This window comes from Corvus moneduloides, chromosome 10 (genome assembly GCF_009650955.1).
Source record: "Corvus moneduloides isolate bCorMon1 chromosome 10, bCorMon1.pri, whole genome shotgun sequence".
NCBI classification, from domain to species: Eukaryota; Metazoa; Chordata; class Aves; order Passeriformes; family Corvidae; genus Corvus; species Corvus moneduloides.
This window is the reverse complement of record NC_045485.1, coordinates 16,611,404-16,620,977: the sequence shown is the minus strand read 5'-3', so window position 1 is coordinate 16,620,977 and position 9,574 is coordinate 16,611,404. Positions and strand designations below refer to the sequence as shown.

The window sequence follows — 9,574 nt, the reverse complement described above, 5'->3', positions numbered from 1 at the left end:
GGGATCACAAATATACACAACTCCGTGGCTTTTTCTGCGTAGAAGGCTGAGAAGTTAAAGGGAAGGTGAAGGCAGTCAGATTGAAGACAGTCTATGCATACCCATATTGGGGTGGGTGAAGTATCATTCGAAAGGGGCAGAATTAAGGACAGACACTTCCTGAGTTTCAGGAAACAGGACTAGAAAATTCTGGAGTAGCACAAGGCTAACCCTCTGGAACCTATTTTATTTTGCTCATTTTCTTTAATGTCTTTACTCTTTAACAAAATTGAAGTATTATTCCCTTTAATGTTTTTTTTCTGACATCTGACATCCTATTCTGTCTCTCTCTCAGCTCCCATCCCAGTCACCCATGGTGCAGAGCTTCGCAGAGCCTGTTGGAGAGGGGGAGCAGGAAAGGGGCTCAGCCTCTGTATCCCCCTACTCACCCGTGGCACAGGAGCCATGGGCCATTGGAATAGACGCTGGAGGCAGTTCATTTTGAATGTGGCAATATTAACTTCACCTTCTGCTTGCGTAGTCCTCAGTAACATGCATTTATAATCAAACATAACAGCTGACATGAGTGACTGGTTGTGCTGAGCACAGCCCAGAGAAGCTCAGACATCCCTAAATCCCAAATCCCCTCCGTCTTATCTTTTCCCCTTTGCCCACGGGACATCATGTCGTGCTGTTTCTTTGCTGCCAGCAAACCAAGGTGGGCAGCAGCTGTGAGTCCTCCGTCTCCGCTGAGAGCTGGCCCCTACCCGTGTGTGGCAGAGCACTGCTGGGCTTCGAAGGCCTCTCGCAGGGCTCCGGGACCAGGAATCTCTCGCCGGCACTGCCCTCCTCGAGCGGTGCCCGTTCCAACAGAGTCACCGCCCCCGTCCCTGAGGGACAAGGTGCAGGGGCCGTGACACCGCTGAGCTGTGGCTCTGAGGCTCCACCGAGACGCTTCTGCTTTTCCCAGGCCGGCGGAACAGCGCGAGCACGGGGGTGGGATGGTTTGGGGATGAAGGGGCAGAGGCAGCCGGACCCGGTACGGGAGAGCGCCGGGGACCGGAGCTGTCCGAGCGGTCTGACAGCCGCGCCGGCGGTAGGAGAGGATCTCCGGCCATCGCCTCAAAGCAGCCAAACCGCCCCCACAAACAATAAAACAGTAAAAAAAAAAGAAACAACCTCAAAAACCCAAACGTATAAATAAGTGCCCTCGGAGGCTGCCCGTCCCGCTGAGCTGCTGCCCGAGCCCCGCCAGGGAAGGGGAGGGGGAAGCAGCCCGGGACGCCCCCGTCCGCCTCCCCGGAAGGGGGGCGAGGGGCGGCGAGGCGGCCCCGCTCCGCCCCGCCCGGCGCTTTCTGTCCGCTCTCCCGCGCCGTACGGCCCGGCCGCGCCGGCTCCATCCGCTCCCAACTTTGTGGTGCGGGGCGCGGGCGGCACCGCCGCGCTGCCCTCAGCGGGGCCGCCCTCAGCGGGGCGCGGGCCCGGCCATGGCCGGCATCGGCATCGACCACTCCAAGCTGCCCGGAGTCAAGGAAGGTGCGGCTCACCCCGGCGCGGGGCGGAGGGGGCGCTGGACGGGACGGGGTGGTGTAGGGGAAATGGGAGCGAGGCAGGGGAGAAACTGTTGGTTTGGGGTGGGTTTTTAAACATTATTATTTTACAGTTTTCAGGCGCCGCGGCGGTTCGCGGCTCTGGCGTGGAGCCGGGTCAGCGGGAGGGGACGGGGCGCTCCGTGCTCCCGCCGCGGCACCGGGGTTCCCGGGGCTGGCGGTGTCCCGGTGCGGGGTGTCCGGCGGCCGTGCGGGTGGCGAGAGGGGACGAGAGGTGGAGGCCGGCGGCGAAGCGGCAGCGGTCGCTGGACAGAGCCGTGGCCGCCCTGCTGGCCCCGCTCCCGGCTCCCCTCCCCGAGCGAGCGGCGGGGGGCGGGCTGGCAGCGCCGCTTCTCCCCGGGAGAAGGCGAGGAGCGGCGCTGGGGGAGGGCGCAGCCCTTTGTCTGCGCCGGGGCCGAGGCCGCCGCCGGCGCCTCCGCCGCGCTCCCCCCGCCGCGCCCGGGCAGCCGGGCTGGGGGCGCCGGCCGGGGCTGCGCTCCCACGGGGGATGAGGCAGCCGGAGCCTCCTGTGGGGGATGGACGAACAGGGCGGGCTGTCTGTCTGTCCCTCACAGCTACGGCTCGGCCGCGTTCGGAGGCTCCGCTCGGGGCATTAGAAAAACGGAAGCAGAACTGTGAATAGCCACAGATTTGGCGATTTGAGGGGGACTGGTGATGTTGAGGCCCCGGCTATAAACACTTAAGCCTGCCGGTTTTTATGAAGACTGGCCTGCACTGAGCTTGGGAGCGCCAAGCAGCCGCTCCCGCCCTGCAGACCCCCCTGTGCCCCCCTCGCTTTCGGGGGTCCCGCTGGCTTGGCCTGTGCTCAGAGCACGGATTCACCTTCTGTTGGGCCGGGCTGGCCTCGGCTTCCCTGTTAGCGCAGTGTCTGCCTCACACGTGTGCCTTTGAGCTCAGTTAAATGTGCCCTGGAGCTGCTTTGGGTTTAGAAAGCTTTGTAGGAGATAGTTTGTTCTTTCTGACAGTGATTTGTGATATAAACCAGTAGAAGCTCTGTCATAATCAAGTTAGTTTAGATTTACTCTCTAGTAATAGAGAGTACTGTTTTCCTGCCTAAAAGAAACCAAACTTCCTTGAACTTGTTTCCCTTGCCACTGGTCACTTTTTTTCCCAAATTTCAATTCTTACAAAATAGCTGTTGTGAATTTGATGATTTAGCCGGCCAAGAGTAGAAAACATATGTCTGTGCAGGCAGCTGGGGGTTCCTTTTGACCTCCTGTCATCCTTTAATGCTTCACTTTGTGCTACTGGAACAAAAGCTGAAGCTGACATTTTAGGGGTTAATGTTCGTCCTATTAAGTCATTAGCAAAACTGTTACTGGCCATTTTAGTGTGGTCAAGATCTCATCCTTAGAGTCTGTCTTCACATGGTTACTCAAGAAAATGAATCCAATTAACCTTTCCAGTGGGTTGATTAAAGTGAATTAAATCCCTGTGTAGATGCTCATATTCAGAATTTAAGTAGCCTGGATTTGATTTGCCTTTATTAATTTTTGAATTGCACTAACTGGACTGAGCTGAGGTAGTTTACATGCTGAATGAAAGTACATTTACAGCGTTGCACTGTAACTCAACCAGTCCATGGGAAATTTGCACCTACAGTATAGTGTGGATTAAGCTGCAAGAGTGTCCTGTTACTATGATCTGTTGTTACTTGATAGCAATGGGATTAAAGGAGTGTCCCAGAGCAACGTGCAAAGTAGATGAGGTTTGAGCCATGTTCTGCAAAGCCTCAGGCATGTGTCACGCTTTTAGTTTAATGGCATCACTTGTTTTTGTTTTGGGAAGTGTTGAAGCTGAGCTATGCTTTGGATTAGGTCTTTTCGTGCTCTGTGTCAATGCCAGCCAAGGAAAGAAATGCATCGCCTGCCATACCGAGGGAAATATTTGTTGTTCCTGATAGAGAAATCACTGTTGATCCTTCTGGAAAAAGCATTCCCTTTCTTTGTCTGGGGTAAAGGTCGGCTTAGTCATTCATTAACAATGAAGAACATCGTTTTGGTTTGAGTACTTTGTTCTTCACCAGCTCTACTTAGGGAGAGGAGGTGTTGTGTCCGGGTTCTCCCGTCTGCAGGTAGCCAGGACTGCTGAGAGACAGTGTCATCCTCCTCTGGAGTGATCTCAGAAGCTCTTCTAAAAGTGGGATCGATTCAGTCCAACGATGGCAGTGAAAATCTGTTAACAGTAGCTAGGTGCTGCAGGAAGTCTTGCTTCTTGTGTTTACTTTCCTTTTTTATCTCTAAAAGCATTTATATCAGCTGAAGGCCTGATATGGATGGCATTTTGCTGGTGAAAACCACTTCAGCTGGTCCAGTTTATTTTGTGGACAGGGGTTTACTGGTGTAAAATATACCCTCAAAACACCCTTTTCCTAGTATAAACTAGACCTTGCTGCTGCAGCCTGGTGTTACAGACCCATTTTTCCATGAGTAGTAGAGTGGATCTGACCTCTGTGGTCAGTAAACCTCTTGTAAGTTATTTGTTGAAGGTTTTGGTGTTAGTTGCAGTCTGTGGCCTGTGCTTCTCTGCCTGCATTTCTGTTCATCTCCCAAGTGTCTATGACATATCTGTTTTTCACAAAGCAGCCTTTGCTGTTTGCTCTTTTGACCTGCCTCAGGAGATTGCTCAGCTTTGTGTGTGTAGATCTTTTTTTACTACAGGTCTCATTTGTGAGCCTTTTGGTGATAAAAACATCCTAGAAACATTATTTTAATTAGCTACTTATAAAGCAAATAAAACTGTCTTGGGCTCTGCTTGATCTCTGACTGCCTCTCATCTCTTGTGACCTGATGCATTACTAGGAGCTATGTTTGGGAAGGGCTCCACCCTTCTTGGCTGCCTGCTGTAAGTGAGCCCTTGGACTTGAGAGGCATTCCTGGCCCCATGCAGGCAGGCAGAGCTGCACAGGAGGTGTTTCTGGGGAGGTGTTTTGGAGCTGTGCAGACTTCACCCCTCTCTGGAGGATGTACCTGTGGTCCTGTCTGCTGTTGCCTTTCCAAGGGTCTTTGTGAAGGGAATACCTGTCTGCTCAGGCTGAGGCTCAGTCCCTCATCCATTGCAGTCTCCAAGAGCCATTGGCAGCAGCAGAAAAACCCCAGGTTTGGGCATTCTCCCAGGGGCTCATATTCATGCCAGTTTGAATCCTCTGTGAGGAGAGAAAAGGGAGAGGTGGGGCAGGCCGAGAGCCTAAACTCTGCCCCAGCAACGTGCAGCTCTGGAGAACTGTGGAAATTTGCAGTGGGTAAAGTGTTTTTATTGAATTTTATTTTTAGTAGTACTGTAAAGAAATACAAGGGTGGTATGTCTGGGCTGGTGATAGAACTGACCCTTCCATGCTGCTGTCTGAAGCTGCAGCCTTGACAAAGGCTGATTGTGGCACCTGTGCTTGGAGTGACACAACAATGTTCACACTGTGGTTTCTACTCTTTGTTGAGCACCTGATTTGACTTTTGGGAGCTCCTGAGCTGTACATGCAAATGCTGCTGGTGGTAGTCTGCTGCCTGAGAGGCCGGTATCCCAAACATGGTAATAAAAGATACAGCTCTGACTGTGACCTTGGGGAAACAGGAAGAGCTTGAATATTTTCTGTCTTGGCAAGGCGTTCTCTGGGGCAGGCAGTCTGGCTGGCTCTCTTTTGCCTTAGCATAAACTGAATAAAAGTTTGCTGTTAGCATCAGTCTTCCTCTTCCTCCCAGCTACAGACCTTTCTGCTGACCTCTGCAGCTTAACGTGACCTGTGCTGAGACTCCTGCAATAAAAACCTTCTAGTTACTGACCCTCCAAGTGACTGGGGAGGGGGATCAGCTCTGAGGTGCAATGTGTCAGGCTCTCATGGAACAGACTGAGGTTATTGGCTTATATTGAGGCCTTTGGTGCCTGTCTGTGCTCAGCAGCATGACAGTGGACAAGAGAAATCTGATGTCTGTCAAAGGTGGAAGAGGATCGAGGAAGTGTGAGTGGCTGGCGCAGTGTCTGATGAGGAAAGATTCTGCTTAGGGGTTTTTCAGGGGAATGGTTTTGAGGGATGAGCTGTCAGCTGCATTCATCTGAAGGAGGCATTGGCCTTTAACTGGATTAGTATAATCAGGGCAACAATTTTGAGAGCAGCTGAGGGTCAACTGGGTCATTGTGAAGCCACCTGCCCCATGCCCTTTGGCTCCAGCTGGGATTTTTCCTTGCAGTGTCATGATTTTCTGCTTTGTGACTTCCTTTTTTAAGGGCTCTGAAAAATTCAGGCAAGATGGATGGCTTGAGGGGAGGTGGAGAGTGATGGGACATAGACACAGGTCACTGGTTCACATCCAGCTCTCCTGGGTAATAGGAGATCTGTTTTCTCAGCGTGCATGAATTCAGTAGCTGAGGCTGTGGTACTCATTTCACTTCTGGTTAAAGCTGGGTGAAAGTTTTATTATGCATTCAGTGGTTCTGGGTCTGCAGTGCTTGGCAGAGATGGGCAGGATTAGCATATTTCATGCTCTTGGTTCTGAAAGGCAACTGAGCAAGCAGGTCTGCCTCTTCCCATCCCTAAATCCTTACCACTTGTCCTCTGCAAGCTGCTGTGGAGGTGGAACTGAGGCAAAAAGATTGCTCCAAAAGCACTCTTTGGCAGAGAGAAGCTCCAAGACTCCTGTTGATGCTTTTTGCAGAGATGTTTCCTTAGCTCCTGACAGGTTTTTGGACGGGGATAAGAGGGGACACAGCCTATTTTTGCACCAGTTCCTGGGGGTACAGGGATGCAGTGGGGGGTTTTATCCCATTTATGATACAACTAGGACATCGTGACATCGTCCGCCACCCATTGCTGGTCTCTGAGTAATGATTACAGGTGAGCGGGTGTGTTTACGATCACCACGGGCCTCTGCTTAATCTTTCATTTCCTGTGGCCATGGAAAATGTCAGAGGGTGCCAGGCAGGAGTTGGAGATGGCTGCTGCAAGGAGCAGGAAAGGCCAGTTCTGCTCTCTCTGGCAGAAGAAAAACCCCTCTTGGAAAAACAATGGAATATGCCTTGGAGCTGTGTGAAACTTCTGTTTTGCTGGAGTAAGCTTTCTTTTTCTTGCTCAGAGTCATCCAGTTCACATGAATGTGCTGATTTATAGGACAAAGCGACGGATTCCCTGCCTGCTTCCTTCTCCCCTTTCCAGAGTGTCCCCAGCTGGTTGGCTTCTTGCTCCTTCACTGCTGGTTTGAAGGCTGAAGGACTGAGGGAAGGAGGTTGGTCTGTTGGTGAAACTGCCTTAAAACTTGAGAAGCTTTAGGTCCATTTCTGGCGTGGCAGTCGCTGCTGGCTTGACCTTCAGCTGTTCTCCAAGAAGGTGATAATGACAGCTGCTGTTCTGCTGCTGGTTGGTTGCATTGCAGGGAGCAAAAGGCAAGTTTGGTGGACATTCCCACCAGGAAAGCTGCTGTGTCCGTGGAGGCTGACATGTGTCAGTGATGCTCTCTGTTCACCTTACAGCGCTGGCTTTTCCACAGAACATGTATAGGACTTTGGGAAGGTCCCTTGACACTTCATTTATACTTCTTTTTTAAGAAGTAGAAATTGGAGCCTTCCTGCTGTTTTCTTTCTCAGTACTTGAAAAGATATCACACAGCTTGCTCAGTGAGTGTTGTGTGGCCTTGACACTGCACGGCTGCTGGGAGAGACTTTTAGCAGGGCTGGAAAGAGAACAGGAGAGTGCAGCATCAGGTTGTCTGTGTAAGGGGTGCAAGGCAGTGCTGTTGTGAACCTTGCATTGAGCAAAGGGGATCAGTTAGGCCTGGGCCCTCATAAAATTTACCATGTAACCCCAGGCACCCTGTGAATTAAGCTTGCCAGAAGTGTTACTCTCCTTGGAGAGCAAGGTGTAGGTGAAAGCCTGCTCAGAGCCTAGCACAGCCCATCTGCACCTGCCCAATTATTTTGTGTCAGGCTCCAGAAACTCAACTGATGATTATTTTAATTGCATGCCAACCCATGATGCCACTGCCACAATGCTCTGTCGGCCAAACTAAAATAGTGAGATCTTTTTGTCTTCAGCCTGGGTTGGTAGAGGTTTGGTCTGCGTGCTCTTGGTAGCTCTGCCCTGCAGTAGGTGCTCTTCAGGACAGAAAGTCAAAGTGGGTTTGTAGGTGACTCACTTTTTTTCACTTCTCTTTTCAAAGGAGGTGTAACAAGCCATGTGTGGTAAAACTGAGTTTCCTTTGTGCATTTTTGTTCATTCTTTCCTGAACCCTTTTGCTGAACCAGAATTTGGTAGCTAGAGGAGTCAGCTCTAAGGGGAAATGTTATGTGGGCTCGGTATGTGGTGTTCAGTAAGTGATGACAAAGGGGAAAAGGACATAAGTGAGGAAATATTTGAAAACACTGAGACACAGACATACCATAAGGATACTGACAGGAGTGACATGAGAAGTAACGGGGCAAAGGGAGGAGGGAAGTTTATGCAAACAGGAATATTTCCTGGCAGTGAGAAGGCAGGGGTTTTAATTCCTTTCTGCGTTATATGTGTAGCATTGGCTCTTTACATCCAGACAAAACAAGAGGCTGTAGTCTGCTCTGGCTGGAAATGCTCCTCGCAGAGGGACTGTTGCCACTGATTTGGCACATGGGTTAGGGTAATGCTGGTCTGGCTTAGGGCATCCTGCCCTGGTGTGGATGGAAAGCTTCTCCACCTCTGCATAGCACAATGACTTTGCACTGCAAAAGCAGCTTATCATATCTATCTGTTCTGGATATGGCAAGAATTACTTGTAGCATTCTGGTGCAAAGAAATGGCCTCTCCCTGTGTTCTGGTGTTAGTTTTATTATTGGGGTGCTGGCTGGTGGGCTGGGAAGGATTTATGTCCTAAATTCACCAGCACCTCCTGGAGCCTTTGGCAGTGCTGCTGGGGGCTGGAGTGAGGTGGTAGAGCACAGCATGGAGAAGGCCTGGGAATTTTCCAAGCCACCAGGGTGTTGGCTGTTTTCATGGCAGGCAGAGCGCTCTGCCATTCACAGGGCTGTGCTCTCCTGCAGGCCATCTGGTTGGCGCCAGGTTTCCGAAGGAAGTTGATGCTGGGAAGAGGCTGGGTTCTCCTGACCTTAACTGCAGAACTGGAAGGACTGGGTCCTTGGCTGGGGCTGCACAGCCCTGCCTGGATTCTGCACATCCCTGATAAAAGGAAAAAGCAGGTTTGTCTCCAGCTCAGTTACCTGGTATTCCAGGCAGTTGCTGTTGGCATTGCCCACAGCATCAGCTCTGGCTGTGTATCAGGTGAACTTACTTGGTCCTGATTAAAGTGTTCTTTTTTTACTTTTTCTCTTTTAAAGAAGCTGTGAATATGCAATATCACCTGAAGGTGATAGTTTCCAAAACAAAGAACTTTACTTTTACTGACCTGGAGCTCATTTTACGCTCTTGGAGAGGAGAAAAGGCTGCCATCCTGCTTCTTCCTCATGCTTTGCAATGCCTGTGAACTGTGGGCTCAGATGCCACAAAACAGTTTGCTTCAGGATGATGCAGGGAGCTCTGCCTCATTGTCCATCTGGCCTCAGAAGCCAGGGACTTCTTCTTGCCCTTGTATGCCAGTGTTTTAAATCTGCACTTATGGCAGTGTGCCAGCACAAGGCCGTGACAGGAAAGGGAACATGTATTGTTAGTGCTGCAACTTTACTGATTTGTGACTTGTAGATGGATGTGGAGTTTTGACTGATCTGGTGCCAGCTTTGGTACTTTGTGTTCCCCAGAGCTGACTAATAAACCTGGAGAACTTAAACACAGGAAGCAAGGGGGGAGAGGGGAGACTACCCGTGAGGAGCTGGTGGAGCCATGAAAAAGGGTTTTGAAATAAATCAACAACCTCACTTGGTTAGGTGAAGGAAGGTTGTTCTTGCAGAGCAGCTTTACAGCAGCTGAACGGGTGGCAGACAGGAGTCTTTCCTTGCATCCTAGCAGCCACCTTTCTAGGGAAAAGAAGCTGATGGGAATCTGTGCAAGAATTGGAGCTGATTGCAGGATCAGTTCA

General features: G+C 51.0%; 1 protein-coding gene across 2 annotated transcripts in view; it reads left to right on the top strand.

Annotated features, from left to right (window-relative positions):
- The first annotated feature begins 1,344 nt into the window (after positions 1-1,344).
- Positions 1,345-9,574, top strand: part of CCDC50 (coiled-coil domain containing 50) — a 43,315-nt gene continuing 35,085 nt past the window's right edge. Inside the window, exon 1 of one of the 2 annotated variants that reach the window (XM_032119038.1) lies at positions 1,345-1,515. In XM_032119038.1, the coding sequence (XP_031974929.1) occupies positions 1,467-1,515 (49 nt within the window). In that variant the 5' untranslated portion in view covers positions 1,345-1,466. The remainder of the gene's footprint in view (positions 1,516-9,574) is intronic. The other variant, XM_032119039.1, reaches the window with a different exon arrangement.